At 36.5% G+C, this 23,695-nt stretch overlaps 5 protein-coding genes across 8 annotated transcripts in view; all 5 read left to right on the top strand.

The window, feature by feature from the left end:
* The window catches only part of LOC143913579 (uncharacterized), a 346,453-nt gene that overhangs the window by 279,558 nt on the left and 43,200 nt on the right, over positions 1-23,695 (top strand). The window lies entirely within an intron of this gene.
* The window catches only part of LOC143913483 (uncharacterized), a 115,223-nt gene that overhangs the window by 77,048 nt on the left and 14,480 nt on the right, over positions 1-23,695 (top strand). The gene's annotated exons all lie outside the window — the stretch shown is intronic.
* LOC143913567 (uncharacterized) overlaps positions 1-23,695 on the top strand; it is a 781,442-nt gene that overhangs the window by 744,198 nt on the left and 13,549 nt on the right. The gene's annotated exons all lie outside the window — the stretch shown is intronic.
* LOC143912717 (uncharacterized) lies at positions 3,033-6,884 on the top strand. The gene is made up of 3 exons (XM_077432027.1): positions 3,033-3,189; positions 3,996-4,261; positions 4,333-6,884. Exons 1-3 carry the CDS (start codon positions 3,078-3,080, stop codon positions 5,740-5,742), a joined length of 1,788 nt encoding a protein of 595 aa, XP_077288153.1. The 5' UTR covers positions 3,033-3,077; the 3' UTR covers positions 5,743-6,884.
* On the top strand, positions 8,076-20,218 carry LOC143912796 (uncharacterized). Of its 3 annotated transcripts, none has more exons than XM_077432178.1 (16): positions 8,076-8,202; positions 8,817-9,015; positions 9,120-9,677; positions 11,998-12,105; positions 12,170-12,238; positions 12,735-12,839; positions 13,658-14,164; positions 14,414-14,521; positions 16,060-16,161; positions 16,235-16,303; positions 17,397-17,501; positions 18,106-18,612; positions 18,868-18,975; positions 19,424-19,528; positions 19,612-19,781; positions 19,873-20,217. In XM_077432178.1, the coding sequence occupies exons 2-15, from the start codon at positions 8,822-8,824 to the stop codon at positions 19,724-19,726; spliced, it is 2,760 nt and encodes a 919-aa protein (XP_077288304.1). In that variant the 5' UTR covers positions 8,076-8,202; positions 8,817-8,821; the 3' UTR covers positions 19,727-19,781; positions 19,873-20,217. The 3 variants fall into 3 exon arrangements, with proteins under 3 accessions (XP_077288304.1, XP_077288303.1, XP_077288305.1); XM_077432177.1 differs by having other exon boundaries at positions 8,085-8,202; positions 11,998-12,099; positions 16,060-16,167; positions 19,873-20,218; XM_077432179.1 differs by having other exon boundaries at positions 8,088-8,202; positions 11,998-12,099.

Here is a 23,695-nt window from a genome sequence, read left to right as displayed (position 1 = left end):
CACATACAAAAAATTGATAAAAAAGGTACATCTGTATGTATACATATATTATATTGTATTGGTATACATATTGATTACTTGGTAAACTTTTATAATTAATTAACAGCCTATTCAAATATTTTTCAGTAATTAATCTTAATTAATCCTAGCGAAAATTTGAAATACCGAGATTTTTTAATATTTAAATTTCCTAAATGTGGTATTAGATACCGATAAATGGTGTTACATATGTAAAAAAAAAAAAAAAATATATATATATATATATATATATATATATATATATATATATATACATATATTACTTATGTTTTACCGAACATTAATATTTTATATAATTTCGAAATATGATTTATTTTATTGATAATAATTTATTTGAATAAAATATAAATAAAAACAATTTTGTCATAGTCTCCAGGTGAGACTTGGGTCTGATAACCCTAGTTATATCCTCCAGGCCAGTTCGGTGATTATTCCGCACAAAGCGATCTCGCACATGTCACTAAAATCTCGATCATAGAACATCTGACACCCGAAAATTCCATACATCGATAGTTAGCCACGTGGACTATCATACTAACAAGAACTCGAGTGCCAAATATTCCTTATTCACGATTTTCATGGCGAAAATTGTCTTTTGAGCGATCGCAATGTGCGTATTAATCCAATTACCATTTAAATAGGGTGTAGATGTTACCAACATACAAACATTTGATATTTAATCAATCTATTAATCAATTTATAAACCCTTTAAGACATCTGTTAATTAGATGCTAGAAATTTAGATACCGAACGTCGCATATGACTGTATTAAAATCTATATAGTGGCTTTACGATATAGATTAGTTTCGGTCACCATCCTGTGAACTGGGACCAACTCGGCCATGTTTGTTCGCCGTTGCTTTACTTCCTTTTCAACCGCCATATTAAATAGTCGTGTCTTCAACAATTCCTTCGTTACTCCATACGTCCCCGTTCCCCATATATGTAATTTGCAACACTACGTCTTCCTCATCATCCCTTCAATTGGTAGCAATGCCAATGGTTAGGTTGGCATCCGGCTTACCAACCGACCCCCTCCCCCTCCCAATCCCCGGACGTTGCTTTCCGGGCGCGCAAGAAGAGAATCGTTCTCTTCTCATTAGACCTCCAGCGGCCACGGTCGAGAGATCACTCTGTACCAGCATCATCCCGAGAGTCGAGCCGAGGACTCCACTTGCGGTCGAACCCAGTAGTAGCTTTATAGTTCCTAGAGTTCTCACCCTCTTCCTACGCAGCCGTTAAAATAACAGTCAGAAGCCGTCTACACAGAGGAAGGACCTCGACACAGCCCAGCGTCGACGATAGTGCCTCTCGTGACCTGGTCTCCAGCTTTTCTCCAGTCAGCTCATACAGCTGGCCGCGAATCGACGAGTAATAGAACCAGGAGAACCCCTACGAGCCTTTACGAACCCTCCTACGACACGTCCAGGTCAGTCCACGGTTTCCCTTTATATCGTACGCCTGGAAGACACTTGCACGTCAGCTGAGTGTCCCAACGTGGAAGTCATTTCCGCACGTAAAGGTGTTCGTCACAAATTAAATTTATTTTTAAAAAGGGGTGTATGAGATCACGCACGGTAAATATGTAACATGATTAGAAAAGATAAAAGCGTTGATTAACCCTTTGAATGCTGACCAACTCCGATAGGCGTTGTATTTTGAGCATGTACAAAGTAAACAAGAATATTACACGTTAAGGCTTTCTATGTAGCTGTTCGTTGTATTTTGAGGACGTGATGTTTGTAGAACTCGTAGTAAAGCGTGGCGTGGCTTCTCTCATGATGCCCGCGGATCGTCGTCTGTGGTCTGGTCTCTGCTGATGGCGGCTCTGCTCTCTGTCTCCCTCTCTCGTACAGTGTGCGTATGTGAGGAGTGAAGAGAAGGTGATGTTGGGAGAAGGAAAATGGTGGGAGATTTATATAATGAAAACAAGTTGTAAATCTGTATGTGAGCAACTGTATTTTAAGTTTAAATGTACAGAGAGCAAGCAGGGGGGAAGGGGGGGGGGAGTTCGTATACAAAGAGCACATGTTGTGTGGCTTGCGGTTATGCACCAAGCACGTGTGTCTGAGTTGTCTGCCTTCGGCACGAAGACAGACCAGGCTTCCTCAATTTACCCCGGACGTATACTGGAGCTGGTCTCCAAGTATCGTCAAACATCACCAGTCTCGAACTGGTGATTCGGGATCACCAGTTAGAAGCAGTGTTCAAGTGGCGACGGTTGGAGCGAAAGAGTCAGTGGCGGCTGACCAGTGCGGCCAGCACCAAAAAAAAGGACAGCTCGTGGGTCGTAAGGCCACGAAAGCCGACCATACGGCAATTGGTCTGAACTGAATTGAATTGAAAAAAAAAATGCATTGAACACGGGTCGTGTAATGCATGTCATTGTCGTGTAATCCATGTCATTCACTGGTGAATTTCTGAATTTATTACCAAAGCAGAATTTCCCGATGGAAGTCCCTAACTGCTGATTATTTTACAATGGCATTTAGATTGTGAGCATTACATTTTAACAACAATGAAGAAGATGAAACTATTTTTGGAAAAATACATTCACTAATAGACTTTTGTTTGTTTTATATTGTTGCAGGATATATTTTACACACCTTTACAAAACTGGAAATCCTCGGCGGTAGTTATCTAGGGTTTTTTTGGATTAGCTACAATTTTCATACCTGCTTTCTATTGGATTCTAGTTGGAAATGTTGGCGAAATTTTCAGCGTGGCGGGCTTTCAACATAAACGACGTCAGCACATTGACGTAAGTATTGGCGATCGATTATTTCCGTAACCATTTGTCAATGAATCGCTACCAAAAAAATGAAAAAATTTTCCACGAATAACAAGAAGAACTATTATTGTAACAATAATATTTCATTAATGGCGATAATTGGAACTTTTTTATGCCCTGAAATCAAGAAAGCACTGTTTTTTGGTTGTCCTCTTTTCTAATGACTTGGATATGGTAACTGCTGACTGGTAACCCTAGTTGTGCATTATCTGTCAGAGTGACAGATCGGCGTGGAAATCTTCGCGCAATGGAGTGTCGGCTTTGTTTACTTTCTGCTCCTTTTGGGTCTTGCGTCTCCATTTACGATGACGAAGACTCGTTAATAAAACGAATACAGAGCTGCTGCCAGCTCCAGGTCGGTAACAACACGTTATTACAGGGCTTTGTGTCATTCAAGTCTTGCTTTCTCGTTCGCTTCTTTACTTTTGACCCACTTCACAAGTACATTTACTTCGATAACTCTATCAATGGCCATTCCTGCCATTTCCTTCGGAGAGAGAAGAAAGTGTGATATTGAAAGTATGCAACACTCAATTTTGAAAATAAACTTAAATGACACTGATTTAGTACGTAGTGAAAAAATATGCGCCGCAGGCAAAAAAATGGCGTCAAAGAACTTGTTTCTCCTTAATGTATTCTACTATAAAAAACTCTATAAACTAAAGCTATGGAATAAAAAAAAACGATTGCGTCTTCAGATAGAAGCAGGGATTAATTCAAATAACGAGTTTCCATAGGTTTATTTTAATTTTAATTTATTAGATATTTAAACACGGTTGGTAGATTAGAATGCTACAATTAGATTTTTAAGTTATAAAATAAGATCTACGACATTATTTAAAACCGTTTTGGCACTCCTAACTAATATACATATGTCTTATTGCTTTTGTTCATGTGGCCAATAACTATACAATGGCTAACATCTATAATATTTCCTGTATTACGGGTTTTCATTTCAAATTGACTTTCATTTCAAATTCACCCATTTTCAATTAACATTGAAATTTTTTGATTTTCTATTCCACATCGCTGTAAAACTTTGCACATCACTAATGGACAAAAAAACAAACATCAATATGATATTAAGCTCATAATTTACGATCGAATGGTGGATGAGATGTGTCGGTTCTAGTTGTTGTAATATTTGTGTTATTATTGCAGGTAGAAAAAGATGATGGTCTTCCGGAATGGATATGCTTACCGTGTGAATCCAATTTGGAGCTAATGAACGATTTCAAAAAGTCTTGTTTTCGAAACGACGAAACTGTAAGACAAAGATTGATCAAATGTGTTAAAATAAAAGTTGAAGAAGTTTTACTTGATGATTTAGATTGGAAGGATGCCTACACTAATCCCCTCGGTAGCGACAAGACTAATCAAGAAAGATTGCGCCCTAAAGACCGAATTAATACTGTAGACAAAAAATCACTGGTAACAGATTGACTAATCATTACATAGGCCAAATTGTATTGCATTAAATTTGAAGAATATTTATTTTACAGTTGGATGGAGAGACGGTGTTCTCAGAAGACCAAACTGGCAAAGCACTAGATAAAAAGCACAAATGCGAAATCTGTTCGAAATATTTCCTAACGAGGAAGTATCTGAAGCTACACCAGAAACGTCACTCGGGAGAAAAACCGCACAAATGCGACATCTGCTTGAAAGGATTCGCGACCAAGTTCACCCTAAAGACACACATGAAGTATCACACAGGAGAGAAACCGCACAAGTGCGAAATCTGCTCCAAGTGCTTCGTGACCAGCGGCAGCCTAAAGGAGCACATGAAACAGCACACCGGAGAAAAACCGCACGAATGCGACATCTGCTACAAGACATTCACCACAAAGCACACGCTAAATCTGCACATGCTGACTCACGCCGAGGAAAGACCATACGAGTGCGAAATATGCTCGAAGCGCTTCGTGCTGAACGTGGATCTGAAGCGGCACGTCAAGTATCACACTGCAGAAAAGCCACACAAGTGTGAAGTGTGCTTCAAGTCGTTCATAACCCAGCTCGCGTTGAAGATCCACATGAGAAAGCACACCGGAGAGAGACCTCACAAGTGTGAGGTGTGTTCAAAGTGCTTCATAACAAAAGGCGTTTTAAAACAACACATGAAACGACACAGCGGAGAGAAGCCGTACAAATGCGACGTCTGCTCCAAGTGCTTCTCGATACACGGCAACTTGAAGAAACACATGGTCACTCACTTTGGGGAACAGCCGTACAAGTGCGAAGTGTGCTCCAAGTGCTTCGTGCTGAGCAAAGATCTGAAACGGCACATGAGTCTGCACAATCTAGAGAAGACGCACAAATGCGACATATGCTCGAAATACTTTGGACTGATGAAGCATCTAAAACAACACATCAAGTACCACACGGAGGGAAAGTCGCATCACTGCACCATGTGCTCGCAGGCTTTCACCACCAAGTACTCGTTGAAGATACACATGAGGATCCACACTGGAGAGAAACCGCACAAATGTGAGGTGTGTTCGAAATGTTTCGCCACACGCAACTCGTTCAATCGACACATGAGAACTCACACTGGGGAAAAAACGTACAAATGTGAGATATGCTCCAAATACTTTGGCATCAAGTGTAATTTGATACAGCATATGAAACGTCACGACGGGGAAAAGTCGCAAAAGTGTGAGAACTGCGCGAAATGTTTTGTGACAAAGACTGCTTTGAAAGAGCACGTGGAAATATGTTGCCCTGCCGAAGAACACTACCCCAATATAGAATATCCCTCCGAAGAGTGCTATCCTATCGGAGAGTATTATCCCGCAAAGGAATATTATCCAATAGGAGAGTATTATCCTGATGAAGGGTCTTTCTCCAGAGGAGAGCCGTCTGATGCTAAAGATCCTTTGATGCTCGATAACCCGGAATTTATAGGATAAATTATTATAATAAGCCATAAAAGAAGATAATAAATGTGGTTCGTTTATTAACTATCTTAGAAAATTTAACCATGATGATATTATTGTACATATGTACTATGTATATATGTATGTTATATTGGGAAATGCTACAGTCATTGGCCTTATATTATAGTCGTTGGCCAGTTGGATTAATTAACTACTGCTATCAGTTAGTAGTTAAAAACAGGACAATCATCAAAGGCACAAATGGTACTCAGTAATGTCTCAGTTCTTATTTTTTTACTTCAAATCTTAATCCAAGCGGCCAACAACTGTAGTGTTTCCTCTATTAAATCGAAATTATAAATTTTATTTATTTAATATATGCAATAGTTTGTAAATAAAAAATAACGTATTTTATGGGATTCAGGCAATCAGATTATAAGTACATATAAAAATTTAAGTGTATTTAAATTTTATAAAAAAATTCATCTAACAAATAAAAGACACTTATTTATTTCGGTATTTCGTGATTTTTATTAACGAGTTCACGGTAAATGCGTATTTTCAGTTTGAAATACATATATTGCGAATATCCAATCAGTCTTATTACTAACAAGTACTGGTATTCGATGGTTCGGTGACAATTTCGAACAAGGAATATCTGGGACCCGAAAATTCCACCCAACGAGATGCACGCACGCTAACAGAGTCCAAGTGCCAGATATTCCACATTCGCGATTGTCTTTTTCGAAATGGTTCGGTGATTATTCCGCACAAAGCGATCTCACTAAAATCTCGATCACAGTATCTGGCAGTCGAAAATTCTATTACCCACGCGAACTATCATACTAACGAGAATTTGAGTTCTAGATATTCCGTATTCGCGATTGTCGTGCGTGAATAGAATAGATCGTTTACCGTATTGTGTGATATATGTACCTCTGCGTTAAACGGATTATTCCGCAAAAAGCGATCTCGCGCACGTCACTAAAATCTCGACCACGGAATATTTGGCACTCGAGTTCTCGTTAGTATAATATTTCGCATGAATAGTAGCTTTCGATTGAGGGAGTTTTTGGGTGCCAGATGTTCCATGATCGAGATTTTAGTGAAGTGCGTGAGATAGCTTTTTGGGGAATAATCACCGAACCAATGATAAAAGTAAAGGTTTGTACGCGAGCTGTGTTTCATTTATTTTCCATCCATTAAGTTTGGTGTTTTTCAACGCTTCTATACCAGCTTTTCCCAACCCGTGGTACACTTGCACTTGCAATAGAAAATTTCATGAAATATTTTTATAGGTGGTACAATATAGCATAATTTACTACCAAGTGGTACGCGAGTCAAAAAATGTTGGGAGCCGCTGTTCTATACAATGTCTATATTTCAATTCGAAGCTTAAATTAGGGAAAGTACAAAATCACTCAATTTCTGATCGAATATAAAATGATGTTATGGGGGATGAACGAATGAGACGACTGACATGTTGATGCACGTGCTTTATTTATGACGGCTGAAGACAGAGTGAGGTAGCTACTCTGAACACAGCCAAATTGGTCCCCACTCGCAGGAAGGTGACCAAACTCGACCATGTCGTATAGCGAGCCAACACAATGTTGAGGCAAAAATATTTAGTTTGTTTTAAGGGAAATGGAAAAATCTGATTGATTTCGAACCGGATCGGTGATTATTGCTCACAAAGCGCTCGTCCAAAAATCACTAAAATCTCTATAACGGTACATCTGGCAGCCGAATAGTTCATCATAATAACGAGAACTCTATTTCAAGGTAAAAATCGTCTTTTGGGCGAACGCAATGAGCGTAATAATCCAATTACCTTTCGGACCAAAACAATACGGTTCGGTGATAACTAGTCAAATGTGAACCCGTCACACTACAACCGGTCACGAAAAAACTGGTCACACCCTAAAATCGGTCAATCAGTTTTCTCGTGACCGATTTTAGGGTGTGACCAGTTTTAGTGTGACGGGTGATCACGAGTGACCGATCTAGAGCGACCGTTTGCCCTGTGACTGGTTCACATTTGACTAGTAGTCCCTTTACCAAACAATGGTTCGGTGATTAATAGTCAAATGTGAACTGGTCACAGGACAACCGGTCGCTCTAGATTGGTCACACGTGATCACCCGTCACACTAAAACTGGTCACACGCTATTAAATCGATCACGAGAAAACTGGTTGAACGATTTTAGGGTGCGACCAGTTTTCTCGTGACCAGTTTTAGTGTGACGGGTGATCACGTGTGACCGATCTAGAGCGACCGGTTGTCCTGTGACTGGTTTACATATGACTAGTAGTCCGTTTACCCCAAACAATACATACTTCTTCATCACAAAGCTACATATATTAATGCTGGCAGCACTCGAGCGAACTGTCAAAGTGACAGCTTCAGTCATCTGTTTTCTAAACAACGTTCAAACAAACGACTGAAAATATAAAAGCTGTCCTTAGTATATTTGTACTAAACAATTTTTGGTAAATATGAACAATAGCGTCAGTGACTGTTTTGAGGTTACGATCCGGTGCAATATAAAACCGCTTGAATTAATTTTTCATTATTACGTACCTATATTGCGTAATTCTCTCCAATTACCGTCAGAAACACTTCAAGCCAGAGAAATGTTATATTAATAGAAGTGGCCTTAGGCGACATATTGTTGTCAAGTGACGATTGTCCACAGACATTCCTAAATAATTTTAGCATCGGTCGTATTTGATGTTTGGTGCTCGACGTATGTCCGATAAAAACTTCTCTGTTTGTTTATATTACTCGCAAGATGGGCAAGCATCGGTAAAAATTGCACAATGCATTCAAAAACACACAATAAACAACATGGGATACATTTTTATAAGTAAATTGATCCGATTGTATTCCGTGCGTTGTAGCGTATTTATAGAAACGTACCGCGTATTATTTATCACCAACATTTATTTATTCGTAAGGGCACTTCTATTATACAAAAAATCTTGCAAGTATGATGTAAGTAGCCCGTGACTTGTACCAAATAGTCTCGAGAAACTCAAGCGGTTTCGCATCGTAACCACAAAACAGTAGTCAAACTTTAAGCTATTTTAAAACAACTGTTTAGGTATAATGGCAAAAACTGCCGCTGAGAGACAGACAGATTACAAGGCTCGCAAAAGAGCCGATAAACCGAAGAATATTGCAAAATCTGCAGCACAACGATTGCAAGAATGGCGGGAACGCAAAGAAATAATGAATAACTTTACTTCAGCTAAACCAAATCAACCGTCAACCAGTCAAGAACAGACATCCAATACAGAATTGTATTATTTTTATAAATAATAAAATTTTTAGCTTTTTTTATGTACTGAAACTATGTAGATATTAAATTAAATAGGTCCATTATTAATTAGTTTCTTCGTTATAGAACAACTCCATTGGATGTTAAATTCGTGGAAGAAATGAACGAGACGGACTCGCACGATGAAAACATTAGTGCTCCGAAAACGAAGAAGAGACGGCAGCCGAACCGTGCGTGGATAAAATTTGAAGAATTCCAATCGGCAGAGGACGCCGAAGAGAATGTGGCGTCGCAGAATATATGGCGAAAGTCGTCGTTGAAACATTCTTTAGATGGACGCAGAGTAGATTACCGTTGCTCGGCTGGAAAGTATCGCACCAACGAATGCCCCGCTGGACTGTATTTACTGTACCATTCCAACAGTAATAAGGTTTCCATGTTCTTGACGGAGAGCACTCACGACAATCACTACATGGAGCAGGCTCAGGACTTGGATTACGAAACCAAAATCTTCGTCAAGGACAAATTCGATGAGGGTGTTCAACATCCGGACGCCATCTTAACCGATATGAGACTTCACAATATGAAGGAGCCCCCGAAAACGAAGCTAAACTCTTACATTAAACAATTACAGTACGAAAAATATACAACTACGGATGTGTTCAAGAAAATAATCGAAAATGGGTACATATTTGACTGATCTTCAATGCTTATGAAAACACTAGATATGATTGACAAAACAAAACTAGAATAAAAGCACTCGGATGCGCTTGGATTTAATTTTTATACAATAAATTTAGTTCAACAACAAAAAAAAACTGTTGTAGGAGACTTTGTATTTGAATAAACAAATACTTTATTGGGAAAGGCGGCATAGCCAATGGACCCAATTTTTTAATATTTATATAATTTGATGCTATTTTTGGGTTGCCTCTTAACGACATCTATGGTATTAACTTGTATATATACATATATAAATTTTGAAATCATATTCAAATACTGGTGACCTAATGAGTAAAATAATTTTTGCCAATTTTATGAGGAACCGTTTCAATAATGAAATCAGATAAATTGGCAAACTCTGATAGGAAACGATCGACTTGGAGCCACTAATATCCAAGACTAGTGTGTTGTGCCCGTTGATTTCAACGGGTGGTTTCGGAAAGGAGTTGATACACGAATTAAAATAAAGTTATATTTTATTTATAAATATAAAGGTAATTTATAGGCGCGTGCGCGCACGTATTAATTTACACGCTCGTCGACAGAGAAATGTTATAAAAATAGAAGAGCCTTTACCAATACAATTCTTGTGTCAATTATACGCGTAACGTTTCCATAGCTACAGATACATGCACGGAATAGAACCGGGGTAATCACATATTCACTACAGAAATGAAAGTTTTTTTTTTATATAAATTTATTTACAATTTGAGCATATGGCGGTGTTGGGCGTTGGGAGCCAATTCGTTCATTTCTCAATTGGCGGATTATTTTTATCCACTTTTTTTGCATTCGTCTGTCTTTGGGAACTCTTAAATTAACGTGTAATGTATAGTTTCAACAAAAATATGTATAATATAAAATTAACGATGTTTATATTAATTACTCTTAAATAATTGGTTATTGACCTTTAATTGAGTATCCGGTGCCACCAAGAGAAATGTTTTTACATTTATTTAAAAATAATTTTTACATTTCTCTGGTGCCACCCCTGAAATTGTATGTAGAATGCATGCAGTCGCCATGACACTTTAAAAAACTGTCAAACTACGATGTTAATTGAATAATATGCTACTTAAATAATTAATTTACTTATAAAAATGTATCCCATGTTGTTTATTGTGTGTTTTTTAATGCATGCAATGCATTTTTAACGATGCACTTGCCCATCTTGCGAGTAAAATTAACAAACAATCAGACATACGTCGAGCACCAAGCATCAAAAACGACTGTCGGGCAAATTATTATGAAATGTCCACAGACATTTGCCACTTGACAACAATACGAAGCCTAAAGCCACTTCTATTATTATAACATTTCTCTGCTCGTCATTCATCTGACGCTGACGTCATCCGTCGCTCAGCGCTCAATATCAGGAGCACATGTCAAGCGCTCAGGTCCCCGCTACCCCGCGTTTCTCCAACACGCTCGCTCGTCAAGCCACATCCCTATACAAGACGTACATATTGTACTCCTGGTATTCTAAAATTTGTTTTTTTAAATCTCCATACTTGTCCACGCGTCCGCCACAAATATACGCACATACATCGCGAACTTATTAAATACATGTATATTACTAGTGTTGTGCCCGATGAAATATCATCAAATGGGTTATGACATATTAAGCTATTCATTAAAAACAATGTGTCCTGTGTTCGATACCGGTATTCGATTTTTATTGAATACCTTTTAAATATATTTAATTATTTAATATAAAAAAATGGTAAAAACTACTTACCTGCCTATAATACATATAAACAATATAAAGCACCAATAGAAAATTTAATTAATTAAATAAATTTTCAATAGATGGCGCTAAATGCTCAGAGACTTATTGCCCTAAAAGAAACATTGGTAGCAAACAGTATATATAGAAGTTTTTTCTTGTCTGTTATTATGTTCGTGTTATATTCGTACGTTTTGTCGGCATTGTTTTAGCTGTGACGTACATACAAGTATGTCGAATCGAAACGACTATTATAGTACGGCGAGCGTTATCACGCACATACTCAGACACATAATAGCGCCATTACATATATGATTATTGACCAGCAGCACTACAGAAATACTCAGAATAAATTATTTTCAATCGAGGTCAACCCACAGGATCGGACTCACCAATCTGTCAGTGGACAACATTAACGCAACCACCAAACTATGCTTCTGGCTAATTGTATAAAATTCTATAATATTTCGACAAAAATATACTAATATTAACCATTAATTAATAATAATACGTCTTAAATTTCAGCATTTTTAATATCTCTTTTAATTATTTTAGCGAGCATCTTACGGAATCTGTCGAACAAAATAAAACTTACAAACATAATTTGCAGGATGACAATGAGTTGACGGAGTTCAGCGTGAAAACGGAGCCTTCTACGTCAGTGTATGCTACATTTTGTATTATTTATATTATTATTTTCACATTCACTCATGTAAGATCATTTTAGAGGCGTTCAAGAAAATTCGACTGAAAATTATGAATGGATAACTATCACCACAAAAACAAAACCTTCTATGTGAGTACATGTACTAAATTTACATCAAGTTTCCAAGGGTTTCTGGAAATATGTTCTTATGTAGGTATCAAATAGATTTTGGCTCCTGAATGTTCACTTTTTCGTTTATGTATGAATAACTTGTTTATATAACAGTTTTTATAATGAATTTTTGTAAAATTTTTGATAAATTAGACACAATGAGAACTAAATCGAGCATAAATCAGGTTGCAAGAATTAGTTAGTTAGTTATTATCATATAAATTTATAACTCTAATGAATTTCCATTGCCTTTTTGGAGCAGAAATAATGTGATTATGATTTTAGTGTGTTGGTTGGTATGTTTATAGCAGTAGTTGCATGGTCGATAAAAATTATTTTTTCATAACTGCAGTGTGTATTAAGAGAATTTTTTTTGGAAACCCTTCGTCATGGAAACAAGATGACACCATTGAGTATATGCATATGTTTATATGTACACATTTCATAATGAATAATACTAAACATGTATATTTAGTGATATCAAAGAAGAACTGACCGAGCTTCATACGTCATACGATGAATATTCAGGCGATGAAGCTAACGTGTTGCCGGAATATCCCATCAAAAAAGAGCCTTCTATGTAAGTGCTGTGTATATTTGATAGTAATACTTTAATAGATATTTAAGCTAATCTAATATATAATTTCGAAAGAGACTTTGTATGTATGTAAGGTTTGGGTGGTAGAATCCGTGACGTTAAATTTAATAAAAAAACATATGAATATTCAAATAAATTTAAATTAAATAAAACTATTCAAATAAATTTAATAAAATGTTTACTATTAGATTTGCCATGTTAAAGCGGTTTATATTACAAATACCGAGCGAAGCCGGGTATATAATATACTGAGCATGATTTAACAGTGCATTTAAAAAGTAACTGCTCCTTAGAACGAATCATTTGTGCATTAGAATAAAAGAACTTTCGCATTAAATAAATATATATGTACATATATTTCTATTAAATAAAAAAATATTATAGTGAGCAATATTTTATTTTTAGTATGAAATTAAAAAAAAGTGCGCAGTTAATGAGGTAGAATTGAAAATCTCCCATGATTTACTACAGCAAATTTGCAGTTTTATTCACAATTAGCCCGCGATTTATTAAGATTAACCACCGATTATACAGAGTAGACCAACTTGGATGGTTGCCGATCTTATATGCGATATTTTTAATGCTCATCGTTAATGCGCATTTCATTCATTTTAGGTTGCTTTTTATTTTTTCTGTTGTGAAAGTAGCCTATCAAATGCCTGCATTTATTGCTTACGATGAATGCGCATTTAAATTGTCCTCATATATAACATGGTCAATAAATACATACATATTCAAATAAAAATTTCAAAAATACTGAAATTTAAAAGGTTCATTATGTATTGATTTCTTCGTTCCAGAAAAATTGAGTCAGAATACAAAATCGTGGAAGACTTCAACGAGACGGACTCTCATGATGATAACAAGAGTGTTTCGAAAACGAAGAAGAGACGGCAGCGAAACCGCGTGTGGATAAAAATTGGAGAATTCAACTCGGCAAAGGACGCCGAAGAGAATGTGGCGTCGCAGAACATGTGGCGAAAGTCGTCGTTGAAAAACTCTTTAGATGGACGTAGAGTAGATTACCGCTGTTCCGCGGGAAAGTATCGCACCAACGAATGCCCAGCCGGATTGTATTTACTCTATCATTCCAACAGCGATAAAGTCTCCATGTTCTTGACGAAGTGCGCTCACGACAATCACTACATGGAGCAGGCTCGGGGCTTGGATCACGAGACCAAAGCCTTCATCAAGGATAGATTTGAAGAGGGTATCCGAAAGCCGAACGGCATCCTAGCCCATATGAGACGCCATAATATGAAGCAGCCTCCGAAAACGAAACTAATCTCTTACATTAGACAATTACGGTACGAAAAATATACAATTCAAATATGTAACCAAATACTGGTACTTCAATAACCGACAAATTATTAACATACTAATCCTAATCCTTAGATGCTTAGAAAAACACTTCTTATGGTTGATAAAATGCCATAATAATATAGATATGTGCTTGCAAAAGTAAAGAAATTTCAAATTCTACTTTGACAAAAACATACTTATATTGAATATTAATCAAATGTATGATTGAAATACAGCATTTTTAAATGTTTTAGCGATCATCGCTTAGAATCTGTCGAGCAAAATTCAACTGACCAGCTATATTTGCATGACGATGACGATTTAACGGAGGTCGACGTGAAAATAGAACCTTCTATATCTGTGTATGTCGTATTTTGTATTATTTATATTATTATTTAAAGCACATTCTCTCGCATTAGATCATTTTAGCGACATTGGAGAAAATTCTAAAAGCACTGTGGGTACTTATTGTATATACAGTGCTGTTTCAATGGTTTCTGTAAATCTGGTTTTGAGTATTAAATAGGGGATCTGGATCCAAATGTTCACTTGTTCATGTATCATTCCTGAAACGTGTTTTCATTGATAAATTATAATAAAATTGAATTCGGTACAAACCATATTGAAAAAAAAACAGGTTCACTGTGTCAAATATTTGTACTTTTGCGTTATATTGAAGTTATCTTGGGATAGGTTTTCATCTCCATTGCTTCCAAATAATAAAAAAAGTGGGAATGGATTTTAATTTTAGTAAGTAGGTTGGTGTATTTATAACACAGCAGTATTTTCATGGTTGAAAAAATGGTTGATATGACCAGTAATGTGCTACTAAAATTCTATCAACCGGTTCGCACCTTGGCAAACGCCCCCCCCCCCCCCTTTTTAATTTAATTTTTATTTTTATCATATGTATGTACATTACATAAATTCATTCCAAATTGTGTTTTGATTTTCATTTGAAACTTTAACCATGACGGGTCTAATTCGTCTGCTGTGTGATGATGACTTATGAGCCACGATTTAAAGAATGGTGTGGAATCCCATGAAGTCAGTGGCAAACATATCAAATGAAAGTCTGATATGTTTCTAATAATTAAATTTGTCCTTTTTTCTGAGCAAATAGTATTCATGAACGAAAATCCTCGTTCCGCCTCTGCAGAGGTTATTGCAATTGTATTAATAATATTTTTAGCTTTTCTGTCCATTTCAGAAAGTTCATCGCGATCATCTCTTAAAATATTATCAATATAATCTCAAAAATCATTTTTACATTTTAATTGAACTTAATAATTTTACTTAGAATCCTAATATTCTCTTCGCCAGCTCTCCACGGATTGACAATTTCATCTAAACTATTCGTGCGCGTGTAACTCACCTACTGAATGAATGTATGTGTGTCTTCGTGGATGTGTGTTCGTACCCGCGCATGCTTAGTTGTCACCCATCGCTCGGGCTGACATTCCTCGACGCTCAATATCAGGAGCACATGTCAGGCGCTCAGGTTCCTGCTACCCTGCGTTTCCTCGACACGATCGCTCGTCGAGCCACATCCCTATACATAACGTATACTCTTGGTATTCTAAAATTTGTTTTTTTTTAAATCTCCATACTTGTCCACGCGTCTGCCACAAACATACATTACGTCCGTTTATTTATATATATTACTATTGACCAGTACCACTACAGAAATACTCAGAATAAATTATTTTTTAATCGAGTTCAACCCACAGGATCGAACTCGGCAATCTCTTGGTGGACGGCATTAACGCAACCACCAAACAATGCTCCTGGCTACTTGTGTAAAATTCTATAATATTTCGACAAAAATATACTAATATTAACCATAAATTAATGATACGTCTTAAAGTTCAGCATTTTATAGCACTTTTAATTGTTTTAGCGATCATCTTACGGAACCTGTCGAGCAAAATACAACTTACAAACATAATTTGCAAGATGATAATGAGTTGACGGAGTTCAGCGTGAAAACGGAGCCTTCTACGTCAGTGTATGCTACATTTTGTATTATTTATGTTAATATTGAAAGCACATTCACTCATGTAAGATCATTTTAGAGGCGTTCAAGAAAATTCGACTGAAAATAATGAATGGATAGATATCACCACGAAAACAAAACCTTCTATGTGAGTACATGTACTAAATTTACATCAAGTTTCCAAGGGTTTCTGGAAATCTGTTCTTAGGTATCAAATAGATTTTGGCTCCTGAATGTTCACTTTTTCATTTATGTATTATTCTTGAATAACTTGTTATTTATGTAGCAATTTTTATAATGACGTTCTCCCAGCCGTCCCATCGCTTGGCAACATTAGCTTGTGTTTGGGATGGCTACACTCAGGCTGAGAGTTTTTAGCGCGAAAAGCAGAAGACGAGAGCCGACTTTCGCCCATTCGCTCTTCAGGGCACAAGCGTGCCCCCCCCCCCCCCCTCTATCTATTCCGAGCCGTTCCCATCGTGAACGCGTCCAGAGATCAGCCATCTTGTTGAAGTGTATCATCACTCCCTCCCTTGAGTTCCAACAGTTCGTCACCTGTATCTCCACGCAGCTTTCACCCCCGTGCGGGTTAACCATTCCGTGGTAGCCAAGCGCTCCGGAAAGCCCTAGAAGCATCAGCCGCCGTAAGACAGACCAGGTGATCCGAGAGCCAGCTTCACAACAGCCGCGCTGCATCTATAGACGACGAAGACTTCTGATCGGGAACCTTCACGACAAATACACGACATCACAGGTCAGTTAATTTGTTCCCTTTGACCCCCACCACGGAACGAACGCACCTGGAAGAACGAGAAACGTATCCCTGTACGCCAGTAACTCTTCCAGCGAGAGAGTTGTATTCCCGCGTAAAATACATTTGTCACATGATAAATTAGACTCAATGAGAATTCAATCGAGCATCATCCGTAAAAAATCTGGTTGCAAGGGTTAGTTAGTTAGTTCTTATTATTATTATATAGGTTTATAACTCCAATGACTTCCCGTTGCCTTCTGGACGGAAATAAAAGAAAGTGTTTATGATTTTAGTGGGTTGGTTCGTATATTTATAGCAGTAGTTGCATGCTTGAAAAAAATGATTTTTTTATAACTGCAGTATGTATTAACAGAATTTTTTTTTGGAAACCCTTCATCATGGAAACAAGACGACACCACAGAGTATATGCATATATGTATTTGTATGTAACATTTCATAATGAATAATACTGAAAATGTATATTTAGTGATATCAAAGAAGAACTGACCGAGCTTCATACATCATACGATGAATATTCAGGCGATGAAGGTGACGTGTTGACGGAATACCCCATCAAAAATGAGCCTTCTATGTAAGTGCTGTGTATATTTGATAGTAATACTCTAATAGATATTTAAGCCAATATATAATATAACGAGTTTGATTTAACAGTGCATTTAAAAAGTAACTGCTCCTTAGAACGAATCATTTGTGCATTAGAATAAAAGAAATTTCGCATTTAAAAAATATATATACATATATTTCTATTAAATAAAAAAATATTACAGTGAGCAATATTTTATTTGTAGTATGAAATTAAAAAAAAAAGTGCGCAGTTAATGAGGTAGAATTGAAAATCTCCCATGATTTACTACAGCAAATTTGCAGTTTTATTCACAAATTCTCAACTCGCAAGTTATTAAGATTAACCACCTATTATACAGAGTGGACCAACTTGGATGGTTGCCGATCTTATATGCGATATTTTTAATGCTCATCGTTAATGCACATTTCATTCATTTTAGGTTGCTTTTTATTTTTTCTGTTGTGAAAGTATCTCATCAAATGTCCGAATTTATTGCTTACGATGAATGAAATAAATTGCCCTCATATACATATATATAATACATAACATGGTTGATTTTAAAAATACTGAAATTTAAAAGGTTCATTATTTATTGATTTCTTCGTTACAGAACAATTCAGTCAGAATACAACATTGTGGAAGAATTGAACGAGACGGACTCGCCTGATGAAAACATTAGTGCTTCGAAAACGAAGAGGAGACGGCAGCCGAACCGTGTGTGGATAAAATTTGGAGAATTCCACTCGGCAGAGGACGCCGAAGAGAATGTGGCGTCGCAGAATATATGGCGAAAATCATCGTCGAAACATTCTTTAGATGGACGCAGAGTAGATTACCGTTGCTCGGCTGGAAAGTATCGCACCAACGAATGCCCCGCTGGATTGTATTTACTCTATCATTCCAACAGCGATAAAGTCTCCATGTTCTTGACGGAGTGCGCTCACGACAATCACTACATGGAGCAGACTCGGGGCTTGGATCACGAGACCAAAGCCTTCGTCAAGGATAGATTTGAAGAGGGTGTCCGAAAGCCGAACGCCATCTTAGCCTATATGAGACGCCATAATATGAAGCAGCCTCCGAAAACGAAACTAATCTCATACATTAAACAATTACGGTAAGAAAAATATGGAATTCAAATATGTAATCAAATATTGGTACTTCAATACCCGACAAATTATTACATACTAATCCTTCGATGCCTATAAAAACACTTCTTATGGTTGACAAAATGTCCTAAAAATATAGATATGTGCTTGCAAAAGTACCAATCTCCGCTTGGGCCAAGATTTGACAAAAACATACTTATATTGAATATTAATCAAATTTAGGATTGAAATACAGCATTTTATAACACTTTTAAATGTTTTAGCGATCATCGTTTGGAATCTGTCGAGCAAAATTCAACTGACCAGCCATATTTGCACGACGATGACGATTCGACGGAGGTCAGCGGGGAAATAGAACCTCCTATATCTATGTATGCCGCATTTGTATTATTTATATTATTATTGAAAGCACATTCTCTCGCATTAGATCATTTTAGCGACATTGGAGAAAATTCTAAAAGCACTGTGGGTACATATGTGCATATACCGTGTCGTTTCATTCCCGAAATTTATTTCCACTGATAAATTATAATAAATTGGATTCGGTAAAAACGCTATTGAAAAAATAAACAGGTTCACCATGTCAAACATTTGTATTTTTGGGTTATATTGAAGTTATCTTGGGATAGGTTTTCATCTCCATTGCTTCAAAATAGTAAAAAAAAGTGGGAATAGACTTTAATTTAGTAAGTAGGTTGGTGTATTTATAACACAACAGTATTTTCATGTTTGAAAAAATGGTTGTTATAACTACTATTCTTATCGTTACAAAAACTGAATAACATCACTGAGATAATGTATAATATGTAATATCTATAGTTATGGTCAAGAAGAGTTGACTGAATTGAAAATAGCCAACAAACAACTTTTACAAGACAAAAACGACTTAATGTACCAGCTTTCGCTTGAAAGACAAGTGGCTGTGTAAGTATTGTACACATATGTATGTGTGTTTTTATATATGTTTACAAATATACGGTTTAAAATGTGAATTATTGTGTTTTCAGTGATTGTAAGAAAGAATTGGCCGAATTGAAGAAAGCTTATGAACGGCTATCACAAGATAAAAACGAGTTATTGGAACGGCTCGCTTCTGGAAACAAAGAAACCAACCTGTGTTAGCTTTTTTTTGGTTTTAAATATTTTTTTTATTTTCAACGACTGTTTAAAATTGTGGGTACGTCACCTAGGATATTTTTCCCAAGTTGTATTTTTGCTTAATTAGCCTAATGTTTAATTAGATTTTAAATGATTGAATATTGTTCTAGCGAGTATCAAATAATATGGGATAAGTTTGTATAGTGAAATCTACGACGATAAACCGACTCAACATTTTTGAAAATGGGAGATGCCTCGGGGAATGGAAGCTGTCAATCTTGGCAGTATTTCAGTGTTGGAAAAATTGGATGGATGGAGATCGAAAATTTGGGAGTGTATATGTAGTGCGAAAAGACTCCAGTTAGATCAGATACCATCATAGACACTTGAGTTTCAATATTTTCTCGTAATAAATATAAACAACCCACTGGAATTTAAAAAAGATATCAATGCATACACCGAGTCAGCAAATTATAATATTATATAATTTATTTGTTTAATAAAAACATTGTACCAAATAAACTTTATTTTTTGTCGTAATGATTTCATACAGTTGTCGGCAGGCCCGCGCCTTGCAGTTCGGCCGCCTGTATGCAAACTTAAATCGGCCGCTTTTTAATTTCATCAGCATTTGTATAAATCATATTAATTAATAAAACAAATTAAGTGCATGTGACTAGTGCAAAAATTTTACTTTGTAATAAATATAGGCGTCTTCGCCCCGGGGGCGAAGTTCTGGTATACATATAATTTCAAAAGAGACTTAGTTATATATAACATGTTTGTTTGTTCGTGACAATCAATTTAATAAAAAAAAAACAAATGAATGTTCCAATAAATTTATATAAAATAAAACTATTCAAATAAATTTAATGAAATGTTTACTAGATTAGTCATGTTTAAGCGGTTAATATTACAAATACCGAGCGAAGCCGGGTAAAACCACTAGTTCACTATAAAATAAAAGAAATCTAATTAGTGTATAGCATTTTAGCGATGCGGTGCAAACGATTGACAAGCGCCAGACAGACTGAACCCCAGATTAACGACACGTGTACCTTATGCGTGCGCACTGCTCGCACTTACACTAAGCGAAATCTACCCGAAGTCCCGACATACGCCTACCCTGTATACGTTCTGTGCTTCTGATACTTTAGTTCCGAATTTTGCCTTATTAAACTCGCCAGAAAGATCCAACTCAATTTTAATCATTGCATCTATCCACATCGAAAGGTTACTCGTCATCTGATGTGCAATCAATCATTCGTGAAGTCGAGAATTGCGTTCAAAGCAGCCATCCAGTTAATCTGTCGTTCAGTCTGTCTGGCGCTTGTCGATCGTTTGCACCAAACCCCATTTTAGCCATCTCAAAGCGATCAAAAATTATTTTTTAAGAAAGGAGCACAAATCATGTAATATTATAAATGTGGTTAATACATTGGGTGCAAAGGATCGACAACTACTGGGCTGATAAATCATTTGAAATATCATGATTAATAGCTATTTTGCTACATTTTAGTAAATTCTCGAGTATCTTAAGATTTTACTACTCGATACTCGAGTAGTTGATGATGTCGAGTAATTGGAGACTCTACTGCGCAACCGACTCCAATTATTGGACGGTTTAATTGATTATTTAATCGCAAAAATACATTGTTTGTTCCTATTCTATTAATACCACCAAAGTCAGAATTTGTATTATCTGCACAATATCCCATCAACTCATTTGTCAAGTAGTTTTAATCCAATGCATCTGATGCAACTGATTTCGTCATTATTTCTGATGTTTCTCCGGTAATGTTAGGTGATTAAATCTAAAATTTTAACTTGAAATGTCTAATGAGGATCGGAAATAGCCTTAAATATTTATGGTTTGAAGTATTCATGTAAATGGTAATAAAGCGTGTGTTTTTCAATTTGATTTTAAGAGTGGAGATTTAAAATGGTCCAAATCATTTTTTAACGATTGCTTGTTTTTGTCAATTTATTTTGATAAATTGTTAAATCCGGGACATTTATCTATGCGGGATGCAGAGATGGAATCCGGTACTGTCCCAGAAAATCCGGGACGAATGGTAACCCTACCTTAAGCTACCCTATGGCCGGAAACAAGTAAACAAGATTGATCAAAAAATAGTAATAAAAATAATAATAAAATGGAATGTTATAAATATGAAAAATTACGTCGCTGATGTACAATGTATTGATGTCGCTGATGTACGCTGATGCCCTATTTTAGTGGCTTTACTCTACTATGAATACCCATATGTGCACTGAAATAAGATTTTCTAAGGAATGATTTTAAACAAATGTGGCATTTGTGTGGCTTTACCCCACTATGAATATTGATATGAGCAGTAAGAGATCGTTTCACGGTAAATGTTTTTGAACAAATGTCACATTTGTGTGGCTTTACCCCCGTATGAATATTTATATGTTCACTAAGAGATCGTTTTGTAGTATATGTTTTTGAACAAATGTCACATTTGTGTGGTTTTACCCCAGTATGAACACCCATGTGTGCAATGAGTAGATATCTTTTAAGGAATGATTTTAAACAAATTTCACATTTATATGATTTTACCTCGATATGAGTATTGATATGTACAGTAAGATATCGTTGCGTAGCATATGTTTTTGAACAAATGTCACATTCGTGCAGCTTTTTTCGAGTATCTGAGTGTTTCTTTGTCACAAGATTTTTTTTACGAGTAAGCAATTTGTCTTGGAAATCTATTATATGCTCTAATTCAGAATGTGTAGAGCATATCTTATCTAAAGCTTTTCGTAATGGTAATTCTTCTGCTAGAACGTGTCTATTTGTATCCATTATCGCTGCCATATTGTCTCCCGAAGTAATTTCTCTTCCAGGGGTCTAAAAAATAATTCGAACGTAATACAATTTAGCATGCATAACATTTTTACAGTGTGATTAGATGTAATTTTAAATGTAAATTTTAATCGATCTAAGACACTCGAATCCCATTTACTTACCTCGCCATTGTCTGGTGAATGAGAAATGTTGAGTGGTAAATCTTCCCATATTAAATCTTCCAACAAAACTTCCTCCGGCTTGACTTTCAAACACTTGTCTAATTTCACCCTCGAGTTTGTGTCGTTCTGAAAACAAGCGTTTCGAAAGCTGTCCAGCAATTCCAGGCTGTTGACACAAGAAAGGCATATCATATTTGGCAGATGGTCACCTTTCCAAATCTGCAAATGAGAAAGATGTTGAAGATAACGAGAACTAGTGAATTAATATTAGCAATGGTTTAAATGTAATGGAACTAACCGGCAGCCAACAGCAGGTCCGAATACGTTGTGCCAATCCCGGTGGATGAGGGTCGTCATGGATGGAGACAAAGGACCCTGCTAGAGCAGAGCAGAGACAAAGTCTGCACTCCATTGCTAATTGGACAGCACAATTTTCAACAATACCTATAGAACGGAAGATTCTTTGACCCTTGATATTGATTGATTTTTTTCAAGAATCGCCTTTACGAATCGTACACGATATAATAATTATATTATGAAAATAGCAGAAAATAATAGTTCGATAAAGATTCACCAGCACTCGCTTACGAGCTCCGCGAAAGGGTAATTTTATATTTGTGAACGAAATATGAAATATGTCAACAAGTTAGACGCATACATTTTTTTATGATGGCAGCTCAGCTTACGAACCGCAGTTTGTGAGCGTCCGAGAAATTATGATCAGAATTTCCGATTTTTTATCTTTTGCGGATAGTCGTCACTACTGACGGACTACTAGTAATATTTTGCGGATAGTCGTCACTATAAACGGACTACTAGTCTTATGTGAACCGGTCACAGAACAATCAGTCGCTCTAGATCGGTCACATGTGATTAAACCGTCATTATCACCGTCACACTAAACCTGGTCACGAGATAACTGGTCACACCCGAAAATTGGTCACGAAAAAACTGGTCACGCCCAAAAATTCGACCAATTTTTAATTTTGGCTTTGGCCC

Source organism: Arctopsyche grandis, chromosome 6, assembly GCF_051622035.1.
Source record: "Arctopsyche grandis isolate Sample6627 chromosome 6, ASM5162203v2, whole genome shotgun sequence".
NCBI classification, from domain to species: domain Eukaryota; kingdom Metazoa; phylum Arthropoda; class Insecta; order Trichoptera; family Hydropsychidae; genus Arctopsyche; species Arctopsyche grandis.
The sequence above is the reverse complement of the archived record's forward strand: the minus strand, read 5'-3'. Positions and strand labels throughout refer to the sequence as shown.